The sequence below is a fragment of the Sceloporus undulatus genome, chromosome 10, assembly GCF_019175285.1.
Source record: "Sceloporus undulatus isolate JIND9_A2432 ecotype Alabama chromosome 10, SceUnd_v1.1, whole genome shotgun sequence".
Lineage (NCBI taxonomy): Eukaryota > Metazoa > Chordata > Lepidosauria > Squamata > Phrynosomatidae > Sceloporus > Sceloporus undulatus.
The window spans coordinates 10,427,799-10,451,024 of NC_056531.1; the positions used below are offsets into that span (position 1 = coordinate 10,427,799).

At 43.6% G+C, this 23,226-nt stretch overlaps 1 protein-coding gene across 7 annotated transcripts in view; it reads right to left on the minus strand.

The window, feature by feature from the left end:
• Nucleotides 1–784: 784 nt before the first annotated feature.
• The window catches only part of COMT (catechol-O-methyltransferase), a 41,019-nt gene continuing 18,577 nt past the window's right edge, over nucleotides 785–23,226 (minus strand). For all 7 annotated transcript variants that reach the window (XM_042441561.1, XM_042441565.1, XM_042441560.1 and 4 more), the window contains 4 exons: nucleotides 5,842–6,130; nucleotides 4,842–5,035; nucleotides 3,615–3,746; nucleotides 785–1,939 (listed from right to left, as the gene is read on the minus strand). In XM_042441561.1, coding sequence (XP_042297495.1) covers nucleotides 1,760–1,939; nucleotides 3,615–3,746; nucleotides 4,842–5,035; nucleotides 5,842–6,130 — 795 coding nt within the window. In that variant the 3' untranslated portion in view covers nucleotides 785–1,759. The remainder of the gene's footprint in view (nucleotides 1,940–3,614; nucleotides 3,747–4,841; nucleotides 5,036–5,841; nucleotides 6,131–23,226) is intronic.

Consider the following 23,226-nt stretch of genomic DNA (forward strand, 5'->3'; position numbering starts at 1 on the left):
TTTCTCATTTGGCTAATTGATCTGAATTAGGCTTGGAATTGTTCTTGTCTGAAACACACAGAGAGTAGTGTTGCAGAGGGTGGGCACTGTTTTGACTTTTTAAAAAGCTGTCAAAAGTGCTTTACATGTTGAGATCCATTTCAAGAAAGAAAGAAAGGACAGACAGATAGATCAATCTATGGTAATGATGCACTGGCAGCAATGTTGCTTGTTAGCTGAGGGAGAGGTACTGATTCTGTGCTCGGAAAATGCATTTGACTTGCCAAGTGGTAGCTGCACTCCCACTTCAAATATTTGATGAGTTGTCAGTGTAAAGTCTTCTTTATTTTTGCCTCCGAGGACAGAAGTAGATCTGATAGGCTTTAAGTGACAGCAGCGTAGATTTCACCTGATGGTGAGATGAATTTCTTTAAATGTTAAAGATGATTTGACAGTGTCACCCATTTCTTTGTGTGTGTGTGTTTGGGGGGGTATTTCTTGACAGTAAGAACTGTTCGACAGTGGAAGATGCTCCCTTGGAGTGCGGTGGAGTCTCTTCGTTGGAGGTCTTTAAATAGAGGCTGGATGGCCACCTGTCGGGGATGCTTTGATTGTGAGGTACCTGCATGGCAGAATGGGGTTGGGCTGGATGGCCTTTGGGGTCTCTTCCAACTCTAGGATTCTAAGCAGTGAAGAACAAGCCTAAAGTTTCTCCTCTCCTTTTAACCAACCAAACACACACCCCATTGGCTTCTAAACTGGTGCCTTCGGTCAAATAATCAATAAATCCAGACAGAGAGAGAGAGCATCTTCAGCCAGTTTTAATGGAGGTCATGGGAAAGAGAGAGGTAGACAGGACAGGTAGTAAGTAAACCGGGAGAGTCCACATTTCACCTCTGCCTCTTTTGGTCCCATGATATGTTGCAAGGGGTGGCACATGCTGTCAACCAGAACTGATCTCCAAGGCTGCCTTCAAAACAGAGGCAAATCTCTGGGATTTGAAGGAGGCATGGAACGAATGTTGGGCTTTTGCATAATTCTGCAACCAGAATGGCAAAAAACTCAAATCAAACCAAACAAAAATGCCCCTTCTCTGGGGGGAAAACGGTACAAAAACAGTTGAAACACAGGATTTGTATACAGAAGGTGGCTTTTGGCTTTGCTCAACATAACACATGAAACTCTAACACAGCACTACTGCCAGTCCTGGATTTTTTTTCTAAGAAAACACAGTTGGGGCTCTTTATCTGCATTTCCAGTGCTGTTCCTAGTAACTATAAAAAGAAGGCAGTTGGGATATTCTTGTCCTGCAACATATCTGCCAAACCCCCTGCCCAGAGTTGGACTTCTCTGCCCCCCCCCCCCCCAGGTAATGCTCAAAATATGCTTTGGCCTTCCTTAGCAGCACAATATAAAAGTGGGCTAAAAGCTTTGGGAGCTGGCGCCAGTTGGATTCATCTTTATTACAGTCATAGGCCAGGATGCCAGTTGACTTCAGAGTATTACAAACAAGAAGAACCTACAAAGGCATTTTGTCAAAGCAACAGTAAACAAACATTAACCCCAATGGGAAGGGAACACCATGGTGGCACTTGGTTGCCTAGCCTATTTATATACAAGCTCTTTCTACTGCTGAGTTTCTTGGTTAGTAACATGTCCTCCTAGAATAAAATGGTTTAACATCACAGGTCCCCATATTACTGAAAGCTACAATTCAAAAGATATGCGTATGCTCACAGATACAAAGCAGGAGCTGAACACTAGTTAACATGCTAGCTTTTCATCCCAGATAGACAGCCTTCTCCATAGCATCCTCCGCTTTCATGTACTCCAGGTGAGAAGGATAGTTGGTACACTCAAAGCGCTTGTGGTTACGGATATACTCAATGAATTCTGGAGCCCCTGGGTAGATGATGTTGTCAGCCAAAAGAACGGAGCCCTTCCGCAAGAGGCCACATTCCTGAGAAGAGAAAGCAGTGAATTGGAGGTTGGGGCTATTTTACCACTCATTTGAACTGCATTTGTTTTATAGTATTTTGTGGGTTTTTCGGGCTAAATGGCCACATTGTAGAAAAGTTTATTCCTGGAGTTTTGCTGGCATCTTCAGAGAATGCTGGCATGGAAGTGAGTGAGGTATATATACTGTGTGACGCTTGGTTGAGAGGGCCTTGGCTTTGTCATTCACCAACAGAACAACATAGAGATTAACATGTAAATCGCTTCATCTCAATCCAGGGTCACACAATGTATACATACCCCACTCACTTCCATACCAGCATTCTCTGAAGATGCCAGCCACAGATGCTGGTGAAATGTCAGGAATAACTCTTCTAGAACATGGCTGCATAGCCCAAAAAAACCATAAAAAACTATGGATGCTGGTCATGAAAGCCTTTGACTTCACATTGCATTTGTTTGTGATTCATTTGTTGTTTTTCCATTAGCTTTAATGAGAAAGCTACCGAGTCTTCCACTGCCTGGAACATTTATGTCTTCCACGCAAAGTAATATTTTCAACCATCTGAGTATTTTCTCCAGGGCAACACATCTTCCAAAGTGTTAGCATACTGGACACGAGTCTCTCTTTCACGGCTCCCTTTCTCCCACAACCTTTCTGTGACCCTGTACAGATGATGTGAAGCGATCTCCATTTTTGCACTCCAAAATGAATGAAAAACAAATGACTGTAACATGAACTCATTTTTATTCAGGATTCATTCAACTGGAATCCCCATTTCTCTTTGTTACAAAAACCATGGGCTCTTGCTCAGATTTCTATTCATTTTAAAAACAAATGCATACCCTTTTGGGAATCATTAATAATTTTTTTCCCCTTCTGGGTTCTTCCAGATGCTCTACCTCACAGAGAATTTTATAAGGTATATCAGACTGTGACAATGTCTCACATTTGTATCCCTCCCATACAATCTGACCCCCCCCTTAATATTTCTTTGTTGTTTAGACCTAATTTATGTAATTCTGGGTTTTGTTGTTGTGTGCCTCCAAGTCGTTTCCGACTTATGGTGACCCATGGTGTTTTCTTGGCAAGATTTGTTCAAAGGAGGTCAGCTATTGCCATCCTCTGAAGCTGAGAGAGTGTGACTTGCCCAAGGTCATCCAGTGGGTTTCATGGCCAAGTCGGGATTCAAACCCTGGTTGCCCAGTGTCCTAGTCCAAAGCTCAATCATCACACCATGCTGGCCCTCAAATCTGTGCTACTTTGTAACAGTAGGTTGTAACAGGATTCATAACTACAGCATATCACTGGAAGCAAATCATTGGCATCAGCTACTCCACACTAGCAGTGTGCATTTGTTTCAGAAAAATAAACAATCATATCCAATTACATATATATATATATATATATATATATATTCCAGGATTTATATCCCACCTTTCTCTCACAATGGGATTCAAGGCCAACTCAATTTTCTATTTTCCAATTTTCAATTTTATATTGCCTCTTATCCAATACAAACATTGCCACCCACACATAAGATAACAGTATCTGGCTCCTCAAAGGGCAGCTTTGCAGAATTTAAAAATAATCTTTTTAAGAAGAGAGCCCTAAGGTGGTCCAAAAAGGACCCCAAAAGACTCCCAAGATTTCCCAGGAAGGCACTGTTCCAACTTACCTCAAGAAGGATGGTATCTGGGGCATATCTCTCTTTCCAGTGGTCCAGAAAGACAAAATCTAATGTGTCCACGCCATATTTACTCTTCAGCTGAGGGATGATGTCCTGTGCGTGGCCTTCGAGGATAGTCACCTGAATGCAAAATCATCTCTGTTACAGACAGACTTGGGCACCCTCGGGTAGCTGCCAAGTCCCAATGAGTGTTTGGAAAAGTTCTTTTTTTTTTTTTTTGGACACAACTTCCAGAGGCCCCCCAACCGGGGGGATGCTGAAAGTCTTATCCCAAAAAAGGGATACTTTTACGCAATTTACCTTTCGCCCCGCCCACCCTAGTCCAGTTCTTTATCCGGATCTTGGGCTCTGAGTAGCACCACCACCAAGTGACTCCCCATGGCTGCTGTTTGAATTTCCTACAATGCCCCTGTGTAGGGTTACCTTTGGTCTTCTGGGACATTAAAATGGCAGTCTGCTGGTCCCATTTACAGTGATGCCATGCTGCCACCTATCACAGATGCCAGGGGAGCCAGCATTTATGACCCTCGACCCCATCAGATCTGCAGCTAGCCCTGTTTTCGGAACCAGGGCCCAAGCATCTGCTCAGTGGTTACAGCCTTTAAATTTACAGCCATGCTTCAGCAAGATGTTTAATTGCCCTGGAACCTCAGAACTTCAGCCAAAGCACAGCGGGGGTCATTTGGGCTTTTCTGTAGGTATGTGCGCATGCAAAATAAATTGGCTTGCTTATTTCTCCCTCAAATGTGTTCTTTCTGTGTGATTATACAATGGATGACCTTGCTTCTGGTGAAAGAGAATGTTAATTCTCCTGCCAGTGATGAGGAAAAAAATATCTGGCTGGACACCCAGTGCTTGGCTTGACTTAAAACATTTCAGCCTCCAAATACCATCAGCCTAAAGCAAACCAAATGGAAAAAGAGAGGATGGAAGTGCTGCAGCAGAGCTAAGGGCAAAAGAGTATGAAGAAACGTCCCTTTCCCTGCCAATTGGCAACTCAACCAAGCATTCAGGGTCAAACTGGGCATAATGGCAGCAGGTGTTTCTCAAAACAGATTTTGCCCCATCACACAGAAAGAAGTGGCTGTCTCTGTAGTGTCTGCGTCTGAGTGTTAAAGGCGGGGGGACCCCATCAAAATAAACTAAAAGCTCATCACGCTTGTTTAGCCCCAAAATACCCCATCCCAAGTTCTCTGTCAACCCAAATCAACACACCTTATCGCTGAGTCCGGCAATCTCGATAATTTCCTTTGCAATGGGTACAAACTCAGGGTTGAATTCAATGGAAAAAAGACGCGCCTTTGGTTTCAAAAGCCGGGCAATTCTGATTGCTGAATAGCCACAGTAAGTTCCCAGCTCCAAAGCAGTGGTGGGATCGGCCTCCTTTACAACGTTATCGAGGATCAGGCCTGGAAGAAAAGGTCGGGAAAGAGGAAAAGGTTCACTTATGTTCAACAGTTGAGAGAAGATGGCCATTCTTTTCTCAGTGGCCTCTGGAGGGCTCACACACAGCTTCTAACACTAATGTTCGAGTTCCATTAGATGCAATGGGGCAGCACAGGGCACCAAAATACTGTATATAGGCTGGCATCCGGTTCGATATTTGTGAGCTCATAAATGGGACTCAGGATCTCTTTGGGATTCACATTTATGGTGGTTAATGACCAAATGTGATTGCAATAACCTACGTCTTAAACCAGACAGCACCCGAGCCAAAGCATTTAGGGTTAGGGTTGAAATTATACACACACACACACAAAAGCAAACCTTGATTTTAACATTCTACTATGCCACTGTATTTAATGGGCCTTGAGCACCCACAGATTTCGGTATCCATGGGAGGTCCTGGAACCGAACCCCAGCAGATACCAAGGGCCCAAGGGAGACCCTAACAAGCAGCACTGCTGCCATCAACATAGCCTCTTGCTTTGCAGAAGCATGCCGTTCTACCATTGCGAAAAGGTAGTGCCAAGGTGGGCTGGATTGGGGATTCCTCGATCCTACAAACAAGAATACATTTTACAAATGTTCAGCTAAAGGGGGTTGGTCTTCCAGCACTAAAATGCAACACGAGACTAATCCTTCTTCTGCTAACTTGCTCACTCGCCTGCACACAACTCCTTGTTGCTTCGGGTAACTGGGGTTGCGTGAAAGACAGAGCTGATCTGAGCTAGCCCTTCTGATCACTGAGGAGGGCTACACAATTGCAATGTACCTTTCTCATCTCCCACGTTCATGGCCCACTCTTTCTGGGAGCAGTACTTGTCAATGCAGTCCAAAACGTTCTCGGGGTCCCCTCTGACTGCGTTGTATGACACAGAGTTTAAGATCCGCTGTTCCTTGCTCTGATCCATGACAAAATTGGTGATTTTCTCTAAGACAATTTCGTTCCAGAAGATATTTGCATGGACGTTGTTCTTAAGGAGGACAAACAGTGCCACCATAAAGAGAATGGAGCCAACCCCGACTGACACAAGGATAGTCAGTATCCAGTTTTCCAGCATCTGATGAGAGAGAGAGAGAGAGAGAGAGAGAAGAGCAAGTCATCAGTTAAAGTGGCAATAGAAATAAAAACAGAGGGAGAGAGAGAACTAGCTTATCTTTTACAGCAGTAAATGTGTACAGCAAGATTCTGAACCAGAAAGAACAAACAACCTCCAAAAACTAGAATTTCCCAGTTCCTGTACTCTCTATAGCAGTTCCTTATAGAAATGAGGAGGTAGATTGCTAGCTTCATATTTTTATATGGGCTCATGCTCTTAAAATAAACCGCATTACAATATTAAGCGTATTTTAATGTGAACCAAACTGTTGCACTTTCTGAACTAATACGTGAATTGGAAATGCAATTATCTCTGAGTTTTTGCACTCCTCTGAATTTTACACACCAGTTCATCAATCCAAAAAGGCATATCAAAAATGCACATGTTCAAAGGGACTGGGCCCAAAAGTACCTAGAGTGGGAGAAATCCATCCTAAGGTGTCTATGGATTTTTGTGCAACTTAAAATTCTGCACATTGCTATGAAAACGAGATGAAATAAACATATTGTTCAAGAAGTCTGAAAGCTGTAGAAACTCAAACAGGCCAATTTCAGGCATCCCTAATCCCTTCCTCGTGTTTTGACTCCGGAAGCGAGGGCAGCTGGACAAAGGAGACAGCAGGTCTGTGCCAGCTATGGCATGTAAAACATAACCCGTAAGGGCAGAACACCATTCCTTTGGCAAACAATATGGTTGGTAGTTTTTTTGTGAATTTTTCGGGCTATGTGGCCATATTCTAGAAAAGTTTATTACTGACGTTTCACCAGCATCTGTGGCTGGCATCTTCATTCTCTGAAGATACCAGCCACAAATGCTGGCGAAACGTCAGGAATAAACTCTTCTAGAACATGACAACATACCCCCAAAAAGCCACAAAAAACTACAGATGCCAGCCATGAAAGCCTTCGACTTTAAATATGGTCACTGTAAGACTTTCCTTGGGCACAAAATTCACCCATTACTTTTTCCTCTTTGCTCGAAAAGCCAAAAATGTGTGCTTGGGGCATTCGAAGAGGGGTTGTTGTTTTTTTTTAAAGCCATTACCTTACTTCAAATTGATTTTTTTCTCCAAAGAAGAAACGGAAAAACAATAAAAGGGTACTGAGAAATGCAACACGTAATGAAAAAATTACTCAGGGTTCTTTCAGGGACTTTGTCACAAGTTATAGAATTAAGTACTTTAAAAAAGAGGAATATTCACTGCTCTGAACAGTGAGCATCAGGTACAGTGACATTATGACCTTTCTCAATAGATAACCCACAAGAGAGACATGTATCTTTTATTTCTTTGGCAAAATTTATAGGCCAGCATTCACATATATATACATACACACACACACAACTAAGCAGTACAAAGTGTACAATGAATACAACAAATCTAATAATTAAAACAACTAAGTAATATATAAGCTAGGATCCAACTGGATCCTCTCACCAACAAAAGGAGGGTGTCAGTAATTCCTCAAGGACCTAGAGTCCCCTCTGAACTCATGGCCATCATGTACCTTCAAGATCTGCTCTAGGAAAACATTTTTGAATATTGTAGTGTGAAGAGCTGGGGGAGAGGGAAGAGAAGAGTGGGTACACCTGCGCATGAACATGAATTACAGCACTGTTTGGCTGCACCATCAGATAGAGATGTAAATAATTTTTGCATGCAAGGATGCAGAGTACTTCAAATGTTTTCTCTCCACAGAGAACATTACAAGACTTTTTGTGAATATTTTTTTAAAATTCAGAACCCAACAAAAAGTCCTATTTATGATCAATTTCCTCCCGGACTCCAGCATAGAATCTTCCAATTTCATTGTCTTCTTCTGTGCTGTAGTTGGAGCATAGACTTGGATTATGATTCCCATAATCCAAGTCTATGCTCCAACTACAGACACAGAAGAAGATGAAATTGGAAGATTGTATGCTGGAGTCCGGGAGGAAATTGATACTGATGGGTTTTCCCTGACGTCTTGCTGATATGATTTGGTCAGATTTTGGATTATATCCTTTGACTGCTTTGGCTACATCTCTCATTACTATCAATGCCACCTTGTTTATTCATTGATTTTCATTCCCTGAGTAATTATTTGACTGTGTAATTATTTGACCCAAACTGTCCCATTCTGTAGCTCAGTCACCCCAAATATTGCAAGGTTTATACGCTGCATTTCTTGTTTTACTATGTCTAGCTTCCCCTGATTCATGCTTCCCACTTCCCATCCTTGGGCAAGTCACACACTCTCAGCTTCAGACAGCAGCAATGGCAAACCCCCTCTTGAAGAAACGTGCCAAGAAAACCCTGTAATAGGTTCACCTTAGTTTCGTCACAAGTCGGCAACAACATGAAGGCACAGAACAACAGCAAACCTCAGATATATCTTAGAGATGGGACCAGATTCTAAACACCACATTCATTTATGTTTCTTATACCCATCATACACATAGCCTATAAGTAATTCCATATATTATTATTATTATTATTATTATTATTAACCTTTATTTATAAAGCGCTGTAAGTTTACACAGCGCTGTACATAAATTTTTTAGTCAGATATTTTATTTTAAATAACTTTGTGCACACTGATCCATCAGAAAGCAAAGGTGTCACTCTCTCACTCACCCACGAAAAACAGTTATGGTTTTCGGAGTATTTCCAGATAAGGGAGACTCAACCTGTTATCCCCAAAGTGTCAGAGATAACACCCTTCCAGGCTTTGCCTCATCCTGAGAAAACTGAGACCCATTTCGCATGCATCAATGCCAACAGGGACAAGCCACCTCCCAGCTACAAAGCCAGCAAAGAAAACCAACCCTTGCTTCTGCTTTCCTCCCTCAAATGGTGGCTTTAAAAAAATAGTTTTCTTCAAGCCAGAGAAAAACGACAGGAGCAAGAACAAAAATGACACGGCACGCGGGCTGAAAGCACCTCCCATACCTTTTCCTATAGGAGTGGTGGGGAAAGAAAACGTGTGAGATTCCAGCAACAGACCCCTAAGCTAAATCCCTGTTGGTTGGACAAATGGGAGCAAGGCACGATAAAGCCAGAGGTTGTAACAACAGAGTACCTTGTCGTCCCCCATGATGGGCAGGGTTTGGCCAAGAGCTATGATCATCTGATGCGTCGGGGCCTATTGTTTTTAGGAAATCCCAGCCAAGAGCCAGTGCGCACCTATTCTTTCAGCTATTCCAGACTTTTGCAATGCTATTCTACCAAGAGAGAGAATCCAAGGTGCTTGTTCTTCCACCACCCAACCCTTCTTGGCTTGCCAGGGCATGAAGCAGGGTGACCAGACACCCTCTTTTCCCAGGACATCTCCTACATTTCAACCTTCCATAGAGGAGAGATTCTGGAAAGTCCTCCATTTTGAGCATGACTTAGAATCCCATTGAGTAACACCACAATGGCTGTCCCCCTTCGAGAAATGCACCTACTTGGCAGCTTGTCCTGGCTGCCAATAGGGTGGATCCTTCTTTAAAAAGTTCTTTTTTCCTAAGAGGAGCAGCAGATAACACTCGCGCTCAGAGCATTTTAGAAGAAAAGGGCAGCCAAACTTTTAGGCAATGGGCTGCTGAGGACACAATGCAGAAAGGGTTTTCCTCCCTTAATTTCAGCACAATAGACAAACAAAAGGAATAATTTAAAGGTAGATTCAGTCAGAGGTTTGTTGCTAGTAAAGTTCAGCTGGAAGCCTTGGTCTTGTGCAGAGTTCTAGCAGTACATTGCAAGCCAATGAGGCATTTTAACAAAGAAAAATACGGCTGAGGACACAGCAAACTGTAGTTATATTATACAGCTGTAAATAAACCGTAGGAAACTAATTTCTATTTATATGAGTATTTTATTCTATTCTATTTTATTTGGTAAGGCCATATGTTTGTCTTGAATGGCCTAGATTTTACGGTGCCTTGTCCTCCTTTGCGGTTATGGCATCTGGTCACCCTGATGGGAAGGCACAGCTGAATGTATCATATATTGATATATCAATATATGATATATAAGCTGCATACCCTACTCCGTTCCTTCCAATTAGAGGGAATGTACTAAGCCAGCTCCAGGCCTGAGGAAGGAGAAAGGAGTGTGTGTATGGATCCTATGCATCTACAGCAGGGATGGGGAATGTGCAGCCAACAAATCTTGCGGGATTGAAACTCCCAGCAGCATTAGCCAGCATTGTCAATGACAGCCAGTATAGGGAAGAGGCTAATATGTTGGGCTGCACCTTAGCCAATCTAGTTTCCAGACTCCCCAAGCCAATAAAACTTGCTGGATAGCCTTGGGCTAGTCAGTCTCTCAGCTTGACCCACCTCACAGGGTTGCTGTGAAAAAAAAGGTGGGGATGAAAAGAGACACAGATGCCACTTCGATCTCATCAGACGAAAGGCGAACTCTAAATGCTACTAATGATATAAATCTGGAGGGGGACAGGTTCTCCACAAGACAAGGTGCCTCTACACTGCAGAAATCATGCAGTTTGACACCACATCAAGTGCTGCGGCTCCATCCCATGGAATCCTGGGAGCTGTAGTTTTACAAGCCTTCCCTGCCAAAGAGGGCTGATGTCACCACAAACCTAAATCCCAGGATTCTGTAGGACGGAGCCATGGCAGTTGAAGCAGTATCAAACAGCAGTGCAGATGCACCCACTGGCATATCTGTGCCAACCATCCCGAGGATGCTGAGTTGTTTATTTAGCCCTGATGGACATAGAGGGACCGATACCAGACTGACCGGTAACCAAACAGTTTTCTATGCCGGTAGAATTCAAAGCGATAGCCATGTTAGTCTGTGGAATCAGTATGCAGAGAGATCTTGTAGCACCTTTGAGACTCACTGAAAGAAAGCAATTGGCAGCGTGAGCTTTCCTAGACATATGACTTACTCAGATGCATTCTATGCTGCTAAGAACACACACATTTGGCAATGCACAAAGTCCTATCTAAACCTGACTGGCAGCTGGAACATACTTTGCCCTGAATGCTTTGTGGGAGAAGCGAGGAGGTGGAGATCTCCCACCATCTCCTCCCTTTTAACTTCAGATCATTATGCAGGAGGCATGTTAGAAGTCGGGAAAATGATGAAGGTTACCGGGGAAACAGACTCCACTCACAGCACCGGGGGTGTTTGCTCACCCATCTACTTATCTCGGCTGGGCAGCAAAGAGAATTTGTTCCAAAACCTTACCAGCAGCCTCTTATCTTTTTTCTTTTACCCTCTGCACAGTCAGCAAAGTGCTTCAAAGTTCTCCTCTTGCTTTTTGGTGGAAAAAGGAGACGTCGCCCTTAGAGGAACCCATGGGGCAGCAGTGCTGAGCTGTTGCTCTTGTGGTCATGCGCCTCCTAGTCATTTTTTCGACTTACGACAACCCCAAAGGGAACCTATCACAAGGTTTTCTGGGCACGTTTCCTCACAGGAGGTTTGCCGTTGCCCTCCTCTGAGGCTGAGAGAGTGTGACTTGCCCAAGGTCACCTGGTGGGTTTCCACAGCCGAGCCGGGATTCCAACACTGGTCTCCAGAATCACTGTCCAATGCTCAAACCGCTGCACCATGCTGGCTAAAACAAGACATGCGAATGTAGTGAAGGATGCCAGACCAAGATACAGCTGAGGAACATTAATCTGGACTGCAATACGCAGGGTTCACCTATGTTTGCCAGAATACTCTGGGCTGCACCTGGGTAATCTGGCCCCGAATTCCCCCCTACCTGCTGTGGGTTGTTGGCGAATGACTGTGTCACAACCACAATTGCCAGAGTTCCACAAGACAGAGCCACGGAAGTTAAAGCAGTGTCAAACTGCATTACTTCTGCAGTGCAGATAAGACCTTCATTTGCGTAACAGGTTGTGTGTGTGGTGTGTGCCTTCAAGTCATTTCCGATTTACGGCGACCCTACAGTTTTGTCAGCACACTTTGTTCAAAACTTTGCCTTCCCCCGAGGCTGAGAGCGTGTGACTTGCCCAAGGGTTTCATGGCCGAGTGGGGATTCAGATCTTGATCTCCAGAGTCATAGTCTAATGCTCAAAACACTATGTCACACTGGCTCTCTATAACCGAATGCTGGCCATGATTTCCTGAATGGGAAAAGTACCACTTGCACCACTCATTCTCCTTCCCCTGCCTGTTTTCTGCCGCCAGATTGATCTGTTGTTGTTTTCAGTCAAAGCATTTGCAGCTGGGGCTTGCGAGGACAACCGAAGCAAGCCAACGCCTTCATTCCCTCTCCCAAGGGTGTGTGGCGTGGAATGGGGAAAAGGGCCTTGCTGTTGCAACTTTGGCTAGATACAATACAAGAGTGGGGGAAAGGGAAAAAAATAAAGCCACAACAGAGAGATGCTGGTTTGAGACAATTTTATAGCACTGAGCCTGGGCAGTTAAAGTGATGCTTTAAGCCAGGGGTAGGCAACCTGCGGCCCGGCGAGGCCTTGGGACCGGCCCCAGCCCGGTTCTGCCGCCGATTGCCGCCGGGGCCTTTGGCCTCTCGCGCGCAGGGGCAAAGGGGGCAATTGTCTATAGACGCCTCAGAAACATGCATTTATATTAACATTTTTTTAAAAATCAGCAAAAATTTTTGCGTGTCCTCCACTTTTTTAAAAGAAGTGTCCACCGTTTGAAAATGTTGTCCTACATTTGCCCTGGTTTATTTATTTATTTAAAAATTGTTTTAAAATTATTTAATTATTTATTTTTTGGCTTCGGCCCCCCCAGTTGTCTGAGGGACAGCAACCCGGCCCCTGGCTCAAAAAGGTTGCCTACCCCTGCTTTAAGCTGTCCAGAGGAGGGTAGCCAAAATGGTCACGGATCCGGAAACCATAAAGCCCTATGGGGAGAGACTCAGGGAGCTGGGTATGTTTAGCCTGGAGAAGAGAAGGTTAAGAAGTGACATGATCACCCTGTTTAAATATCTGAAGGGGTGTCATATTGAGGATGGTGCAAACTTGTTTTCTGCTGCTCCAGAGACTAGGACATAGAAGAATGGATGCAAGCTACAGGGAAGGAGATTCCACCACAACATTAGGAGGATCTTCCTGATAGTAAGAGCTGTTTGACAGTGGAACACGCTCCCTCAGAGTGTGGTGGAATCTCCTTCTTTGGAGGTTTTTAAATGGAGGCTAGATGGTCATCTGTTGGGAGTGCTTTGACTGAGAGTTCCTACATGGCAGAATGGAGTTGGACTGTACAGTGGTACCCCGGGATACGAAATCACCGCCTTACGAAATTTCCGGGTTACGAAAAAAATCCATTAGAAAAAACTGTTTCGGGTTACGTTTTTTTTTTCGGGTTACGAAAAAATTTTTTGGTGCTTTTCGGCGCTTTTTCACACGGAATCGCGGCTTCCAGCGCTAGCGCCTATGGCAATTTCGGCTTGCGAAGATTTCGGGTTACGAAGGGCTCCGCGGAACGGATTACTTTCGTAACCCGGGGTACCACTGTATGCCCCTTGTGGTCTCTCCCAACTCTTATGATTCTATTCTATGGTTCTATAAAACTGAGAGGGGCTGGTACCTCTTTGCCTAGTTCTGCACAGATGTGGTGCAGGAATGATGCTCAGCTCTGGGCGAAATTTCCACTTCCATTGATTTCTGAGAAGATTTACCCAAATTTGTACATACAGGTTCAGCCTCCCTTATCCAGAATTCGCAAATCCAAAGCTTTATTCACGGGTGACTGAGATAGTGACACTTTTGTTTTCTGATGGTTCAGTGTACACAAACTTTATTTCAAATTATTCTGTATAAAATTTTCTTCAGGCTATGTATATAAAATGCAGACGAAACATGCATGAATTTCATGTTTTGACTTGGGTCCCACCTCCAAGATATTTCATTATGTATATTTAAATAGTCCAAATTTTTAAAAAAATTCCAAAATCTAAGACACTTCTGGTCTCAAGCATTTTGGATAAGGGGGACTCAACCTGTATCTCCATATTCAAGCTGGAAAGAAATGTCAGATTTTAACAAATCAAAAGCAAAACTGACAGATATTCCTGTGCTTCCATAGTGTCCTACAGCAGGGCAAGGAGGTGACCATATATATCCAGAATTCACTGTGGATGAATGGAAAGCAACTGCTGATACACATGTCCATTGAGCACTGAAGAACAAAGGGCAAAGGAACTGCCAAAACTGATACATCTGCCACTCCATAATGTGGATCTAAGGTGTAAATACTAGAAACACTGCCATCCTGTCTCAAAATCAGAGCTTGGGATTTCTTAAAACTATAACTCCCAGAATCCCAGTGACCATGCCAGCTAGGGCAACTCCAAGCTCTATACAGGTACCAGCTGCTACCAGAGAGGCATGGAAGCTCACCATACTCAGTTAAGAGAACAACACTAGGCATGAGGACATGGGTATGTGCCCTCAACACACTCCCCATCTCCACTGAACTCCTTTCACATTTACTGTTACAAAAATCAGCTCACAGCTCATTGCTACTGAAGACATGAAGTCGAAGGCTTTCATGGTCAGCATCCATAATTATATGTGGGTTTTTCAGGCTATGAGGCCATTTTCTAAAAGAGTTTCTTCCTGATGTTTTGCCAGCATCTGTGGCTGGCATCTTCAGAGAAACATCTGGAAGAAACTCTTCTAGAACATGGCCTCATAGCCTGAAAAACCCACAAAAACTATCCTACTCACGACGTTTATGGAGCCTTGCACAGGTTGCCATGACCAAGAGGAAGAAAATACTTCCTTACATAGAATCACAGAATCTTAAGAGTAGGAAGGGATCTCAAGGACCATCGAGATCAGCAATTCCCAAACCTTGGACCTCCAGATCTTTTGGACGTTAGCACCCAGAACTCCTCACTACTGGTCAAGCTAGCTGGAGCTTCTAGGAGTCCAAAGCACCTGGAGGTCCACAGTTTGGGAATCGCTGATCTAGACCAACTCCTTGCCATACAGGGATACACAACTAAAGCACATCAAGGAGGTGACCATCCAAGCTCTCCATCAAGACCTCCAAAGGAGAGCATACCACCTCTGTGGCAAACCCCTCCTGTGTTTATTCTTCTGTGTAGAGGGTCCTGTTGGGGTTTTCTGCACAACACAACAAATTAGCTTTCAACATCCCCGCTATTTTTCAGACAGGAACAGCTGTTCCCTAACCCGATTCCCTCAGAAGAACTCCATGATCCATCATCCTCAGCTTGCAGTCTGGTTGGGGATGATGGAGGAGTAGTCCGACACATCTGGAAGTTACCAATTTGGGGGAAGCCGTACTGCAAAGAGTAACAGCATTCCATTAAATGCCAGTACTACAGCCCCAACACTGTAAGTTCAATCCTAGAGGAGAGCTCCAGGGTTGACTCAGCCTTCCATCCTTTTGTAGGTTAGCAAAATGAGTACCCAGCTTGTTGGGGGCAATTGACTTACACATTGTAAACCACTCAGAGAGTGCTTAGTTCACTATGAAGCGGTACAGAAATATAAATGCTATTGCTATTCCATTGTAGTATTCCTTTGCCTGGATATTTCCCAAGAGCCTGACTATGCACTCAGAGTGCATTCAAAATCCTTGCCGTTGCTACAACAGCATTCAAACACAGCAACGCAAAAGGCTTATAACCCAATTTGGATGTTATTAGTTTCCCTCACCCCAAAAGTGCTGGGGGGAATGTACACCAGTCTACTTTTTCACCAAAATTAGTTTGCCATCAGTTTGGCAGCACTGAAAATAACAGGAAATAGCCATGTCTGGGGGACAACGTTCTCAATCGTATCGCAAAAGATGTGTTTGGTAATAACTGGAGTCCTCCACAACTGAAGATAATAACCCTTCACAATTACCCAGCAGGTTCATTTTTCCAAACAGCACTGCAAAATTAATTAGGTCTTTCAGTTAGTCACTATACAGCCAAAGGGCATTGTCAAAGTGACACATAAATTAAGTGCATGCATGAACACACACACAATGATAGGGGGAATTGTAATATATAAACCACAGTCAAATCCATTCTTATAAATATGTTTCCTGCACTGAGCAACCTCTATGCAATCAACTTAGTACAGTGCGCCCACATCATACGCGGACGCGCCATACACGGCTTTCAGCTTATGCTGAAAGCTACGCACCGGAAGAGGCAATGGCGTTGTGCCGTTTCATGTGTACGACCCCCACATAAGCGACCCCGCATAAGGGAAGGGCCCACTGTTTAGGCTAAGTCTCCCTTATCAGGAATTCCAAAATATTCCAAAATCCAAAATTGTCTAGGTTGGTGGCTGAGATAGCGACACCTTTGCTTTCCATGGTTCAGTGTAAACAAGCTTTGCTTTCATGCACAAAATTATTCAAACATTGCGTCTAAAATTATCTTCAACCTTTGTGTATATGGAACATAAATGAATTTTGTGTTTAGACTTGGGTCCCATCTGCAAGATATATCGTCACGTCTATGCAAATATTCCAAGTTCTGAAAAACTCTGAAATCTCAAACACTTCTGGTCCCATGCATTTTGGATAAGGGATACTCAACCTGTACTAATCACACAGTTTTTTTGTGAGTTTATGTTCTAGAAGAGTTTATTCCTGACGTTTCGCCAGCAAAACATCAGGAATAAACTCTTCTAGAACATGGCCACATAGCCCGAAAAACCCACAAAAAACTATGGATGCCAGCCATGAAAGCCTTCAACTGTACTAATCACAGTTGATTGTCAAAAGATGCTACCAAAACACGTTTCCATGTGTATTTTGTGTAGCTAGCTAGTATTGAAACAAGAGAATAACAGACTTGATGTGGGCAGTTTCCACCTTTATTTGAAAGCAGCCATGCAGAGGGGACACAGCTAATCTGAGCTGGGAAAATGAACATATTCCAAGTTCCAAAAAACTCTGAAATCCCACACACTTCTGGTCCCAAGCATTTTGGATAAGGGAGATTCAACGTGTACTAATCACAGTTAGTTGTTAAAAGATACTGTACTACCAAAACATATTTCCATGTGTATTGTGTAGCTAGCTAGTGTTGAAACAATAGAATAACACACTTGATGTGGGTAGTTTTCATCTGTATTTGAAAGCAGCCATGCAGAGGGGACATAGCTAATCTGAGCTGGGAAACCGTGCTTGGAGGAGGTGGCACTTATTCTCTACCACGCATGACTTCTCTGATCTAAATCCTACACACATCCCACCGCTGCTCTTAGTTCCATGGCAAAATATGCCCAGATACCTAGAATCATAGAACTGAAAGAGACCCCAAGGGCCATCCAGTCCAACCCCCCCTACCATGCAATCCAAGCACTCCCAACAGATGGTCACCCAGCCTTGGTTTACAAACCTCCAAAGAAGGAGATTCCACCATACTCTGAAACAGTATATTCCACTGTCGAACAGCCCATACCATCAGGAAGTTCCTCCTAACGTTTAGGTGGAATCTAATTTCCTGTAGCTTGAATCCATTGCTCCATGTCCTAGTCTCTGGACCAGCAGAAAACAAGCTTGCTCCATATTCAAAATGTAGAGAGATCTTGTAGCACCTTTGAAACTCACTGAAAGAAAGAAGTTGGCAGTGTGAGCTTTCGTAGACTTCAGCCTACTTCCTCAGATGCATTTGGAGGAAGTAGACTGAAGTCTACAAAAGCTCCTGCTGCCAACTTCTTTCTTTCAATTAGCCTCAAAGATGCTACAAGATCTCTCTATGTACTGATTCTACAGACTAACATGGCTATATCTTTGACAATGTCAATACAATATCCTTTCAGATATTTAAACATGTCACCCCTTAATCTTCTAGAGTCCCTATAGAGAAAGGTGGGATATAAGAAAATAATAATAATAATAATAATAATAATAATAATAATAATAATTCTCTGCTCCAGGCTAAACATATCCTGTTCCCTAAGCCGCTCCTCACAGGGCATGGTTTCCAACCTTTCACCATTTTGGTTGTGCTGTGTGATATCTGCATTCCTCCCTCCATCCTCACAGCTGAGTGATCATGTTATTTTGATATTAAGAAAAGCGGAGGCACTAACAGCTACAGGTCTGTCATGCCACAACTTATTTGGCCCTCTGCAACTCAAAGAAAGCTGCCTGATACAAACTATCCGCCCTGGTGCTATCTACATCAAAGGTGGAAACCTGTGGTTCTCCAAATATTGTTGGGCTGAAACTCAACTCAATCCTCACCAGCACGGCCTGTGAGATGTTAGGAGCTGCAGCCCGACAATATCTGGTTCCAGCCTAGGTCATCGACTGGCAACTCCAGGGTTTGAGACCTACATGGAGATGCTGGGGACTGACTCAGCATCTCCGTGTTGGGGACTGACTCAGGTACCTTCTGCCTGCAAGCTATGTTCTCCATCACTAACATGTCTGAACAAGTAACTGCTTCCCACCTGGCATGATTGTCTTTCTCCTTCCAAACTAATGCCAACACTGCCAGAACTTAGCAAGTGGCCTTATACCAGTTGAGACCCATCTGGCTCAGTAACGTAACTAAACTACAAGTAGAATCAAAAGCCATTTTAAAAACATCCCCATTTTAAAACAAATGCAGGCAGTAAAGCACATTATTAAAAAGGTTTTTTCCCATGGGCAGTAAGGGCCCAAACAGACAGGCCAAAATAAAGCTGCTTCGGGTCACTTTGGGGGTATGCTGTTTAAATAGTGCCAGTGTCTTAAGGACTGGAGCACAGCTTTGGCACAGCTTCTAGCCTCTTAAGATGCTTGTGTTATTTAAACAGCATACCTCCAAAGTGACCCGAAGCAGCTTTATTTTGACCTGTCTGTTTGGGCCCTTGATTCCCAAAGGCAAGTCCAAGCAAAAAAGTCTTTGCCTGCTGTTAAAAGAGTACCATGGTAGGTGCCTGTCTAGTCGCTCTAGGAAGGGAGTTCCAGCGCCGGAAGCAGACACCAAGAAGGCCCTCTCCCTTTCCCATTGCTACCTGGTGATTTAGAGATGGAACTTGATACTTTGGGAAGGAAAAGTATGTGTACCAAGCGACAGCCATTCCTTCCAGATGCAATCCACCTTTCACAGGTTATTACTAGAAGTGTCAGCTTATCTAAATATGATAATGTTGCAATATATTTCAGCTAGGAAAAACTGAGGCTGGAGAATACTTGCAATGCTTTAGTCAGATCTCACTTGGGGTGCATCTACAATGTAAAAATAATGCAATTTGACACCACTTTAAGTGTTGTAGCTCCATCCTATGGAATTCCGGGATTTGTAGATGCACCCCTGAACTACTGTGTCCAGTTCTGAGCACAAAGAAGATTATTGAAAGGCTGGAATGTGTCCAGAGGAGGGTGACCAAGATGGTAAAAGGTCTGGAAACCAAGCCTTTGGCAGCTGGGGATATTAAGCCTGGAGATGAACAGATAAATAGGTTACATGATAGCCATGTTTAAATATTTGAAGGAATGCCATGTCCTAATCTAAATGGTGGTCAGTCCCCAAGCCATCAGCTGTTGGTCCCTGGGAAGTTTCCAGAAAAGAAAGAAATAGTTGTCACCAATGGGGCACAAATATGGTGTGGGTTCCTGGCATGCTGGGGTGAAAAATTACAGTCTTCCACATAAGACATCCTGAGAAACACAGGTATTGACCAGCAAGATTTTAAAAAAGGATACAAAGTACAGTGGCACCATGTTATCCGCTGGGGTTTGGTTCCCAGATTCCCCATGGATAACAAAATCCCTGGATGTTCAAATCCCATTAAATATAATGGCATAATAAAATGGTGCCTCTTATATAAAATAGAAAATCAAGGTTTGCCATTTGGAATATATACATTTTTTGAATATTTTCAAGCCGTGGATGCTTGAATCCATGGATAAAAAATCCGTGGAGAAGGAGGATTGACTGTACAGTTAAAAGATGCAACAGTAAACTACAAAGTGAAACACAGTACTGTAATAAGATAGTCACTCTCCTCTGATTTTGTTAATACCTCTGTTATCTTATGGAGTGAGCCTAGTACATGAGAAATTATATAATGGAATGTTGTAAGAGAAGTAAGCCAAGAAGGAATTGTTCGGGGAGCTTGCAGCTAGAGAATCGATTCGAAGCTCTTTCCCTTATCAAGGAGGATGAAGAAGAGCAGCATGGACAGACTTCAGGGACAGAGCAGGGGAGCCTGAGAGTCCCACCCGAGGGAACAGTCGCTGCTAAACTTCGTAGGAGGCGTGTGGTCGTAGTGGGGGACTCCTTGCTGAGGGGTACAGAAGCAGTGATTTGTAGGCCTGACAAGATGTCTCGAGAGGTGTGTTGTCTTCCAGGTGCAAAGATCCGTGATGTGACAGAGAGGCTGACAAAACTGGTCAAGCCTACTGACAAATACCCCTTCCTTTTGGTCCACATGGGAACTAATGATACTGCAAGACACAGCCTTCAGAACATCAAAAGGGATTACGAGGCGCTTGGTAGGAAGCAGAAAGGAATGGATGCACAAGTTGTCATCTCGTCTCTTCTGCCAGTTGAAGGAAGTCCAGGAAGGGAGAGGAAAATAGCAGATGTGAACAACTGGCTCCACAGATGGTGCCACCGAGAACTATTTGGATTCTTCGATCATGGTCTGAGGTTCCATGAGGAGGGACTTCTGGCAACAGACAGGTTGCATCTCACGCCAGTTGGAAGAAATGTTTTTGCAAACAGTCTCAAGAATTTGATCAGGAGGGCTTTAAACTGAGTTCCGTGGGGAAGGAAGACAATATTAAGGAAGGCGTTTTCAGAAATACTAAAAGAGAAGGGAGTTCAGGATGGATGGGAGTTTCTCAAAAGGGAGATACTGAAGGCACAATTTCAAACAGTTCCACTGAGAAAGAAAAACGGGAGGTGTCTCAAGAAACCAGGATGGATGACTAAGGAACTTTCAACCGAGCTAAGTTTGAAACAGAACATGTATAAGAAATGGAAAAAGGGAGAAATCACAAAAAAGGAATTCAAAGAAATAGCAGGCATGTGTAGGGGTAAAGTCAGAAAAGCTAAAGCGCAGAATGAACTCAGGCTTGCTAGAGAGGTTAAGAACAATAAAAAGGGCTTTTTTGGATATGTCCGCAGCAAAAGGAAGAAGGAAACAGTAGGGCCACTGCGTGGAGAAGATGGCAAAATGCTAACAGAAGACAGATAAAAGGCAGAATTACTCAACACCTTCTTTGCCTCAGTCTTCTCAGAAAAGGCAAAGGGTGCTCAACCTGAGGATAATGGAGCAGAGGACAGAATAGGGGAATTTCAGCACAGAATAAGTTAAGAGATAGTAGAGGAACACCTTATTAATCTAAATGAATTTAAGTCTCCGGGACCAGATGAACTCCATCCAAGGGTATTAAAAGAACTGGCAAATGTAATATCGGAGCCATTGGCAATCATATTTGAAAACTCCTGAAAAACAGGAGAGATCCCAGCAGACTGGCGGAGGGCAAACATTGTCCCCATCTTCAAAAAGGGGAAAAAAGAGGATCCCAACAATTATCGTCCAGTTAGTCTGACATCAGTACTAGGAAAGATTCTGGAGCAGATCATTAAACAGAGAGTCTGTGAACATCTAGAAGGCAATGCCATAATCACAAAAAGTCAACATGGGTTTCAGAGAAACAAGTCATGCCAGACAAACCTGATCTCTTTCTTTGATAAAATTACCAGCTTGTTAGATGAAGGGAATGCTGTGGATATAGTATATCTTGATTTCACTAAGGCCTTTGACAAGGTTTCCCATGACATTCTTGCAAACAAGCTTGTAAAATGTGGGCTAGACAAAGGAACTGTTACATGGATCTGTAATTGGTTGACCGGCCGAACCCAAAGGGTGCTCAACAATGGCTCCTTTTCATCCTGGAGAGAAGTGACCAGTGGGGTCCCACAGGGCTCTGTCCTGGGCCCAGTGCTATTCAACATCTTTATCAATGACCTGGATGACAGAATTGGGAGCATACTTATCAAATTTGCAGATGACACCAAATTAGGGGGAATAGCTAATACCCCAGAGGACAGGATCAAGATTCAAAATGACCTGAATAGACTAGAAAGCTGGGCCAAAGCTAACAAAATGAAATTCAACACGGAGAAATGTAAGGTATTGCACTTAGGGCGGAAAAATAAAAAGCGCAGATATAGGATGGGTGACACCTGGCTGAAGGAAACTACGTGTGAAAGGGATCTAGGAGTCCAAGTAGACCACAAGTTGAACATGAGTGAACAGTGTGATGCGGCAGCTAAAAAGGCCAGTACTATTTTAGGCTGCATCAATAGAAGTATAGTGTCTAGATCAAGAGAAGTAATAGTGCCACTTTATTCTGCTCTGGTCAGGCCCCACCTAGAATAGTGTGTCCAGTTCTGGGCACCACAATTCAGAAAGGACATTGAGAAACTGGAGTGTGTCCAAAGGAGGGCGACAAAAATGGTGAAGGGTCTGGAAACCATGCCCTATGAGGAACGACTTAGGGAGCTGGGGATGTTTAGCCTGGAGAAAAGAAGGTTAAGAGGTGATATGATCGCCCTGTTTAAATATTTGAAAGGATGTCATATTGAAGAGGGAGCCAGCTTGTTTTCTGCTGCTCCAGAGAACAGGACCCAGAACAATGGATGCAAGCTACAGGAAAAGAGATTCCACCTGAACATTAGGAGGAACTTCCTGACAGTAAGGGCTGTTCGACAATGGAATGCACTCCCTCGGAGGGTGATAGAGTCTCCTTCCTTGGAGGTCTTTAAACAGAGGCTGGATGGCCCACTGTCAGGGATGCTTTGATTTGGATTTCCTGCATGGCAGGGGGTTGGACTGGATGGCCCTAGTGGTCTCTTCCAACTCTATGATTCTATGAAAATCATTCTATTTCCCCTGACCTTTTTTCAATTAAAAATTTCAGATTTAAAATAGTAATAATAACATAACACAGTCCGCCCTCCTTAGCCGCAGATTTTTTATCCACAGATTCAAGCATCCACGGCTTGAAAATATTCCCCAAAAGTATACATTCCAAATAGTAAACCTTGATTTTCCGTTTTGGATAAGGGACACCATTTTACTGTGCCACTGTATTTAATGGGACTTGAGCATTCATGGATTTTGTTATCCACGGGGGATCCTAGAACCAACCCCCAGTGGATAAC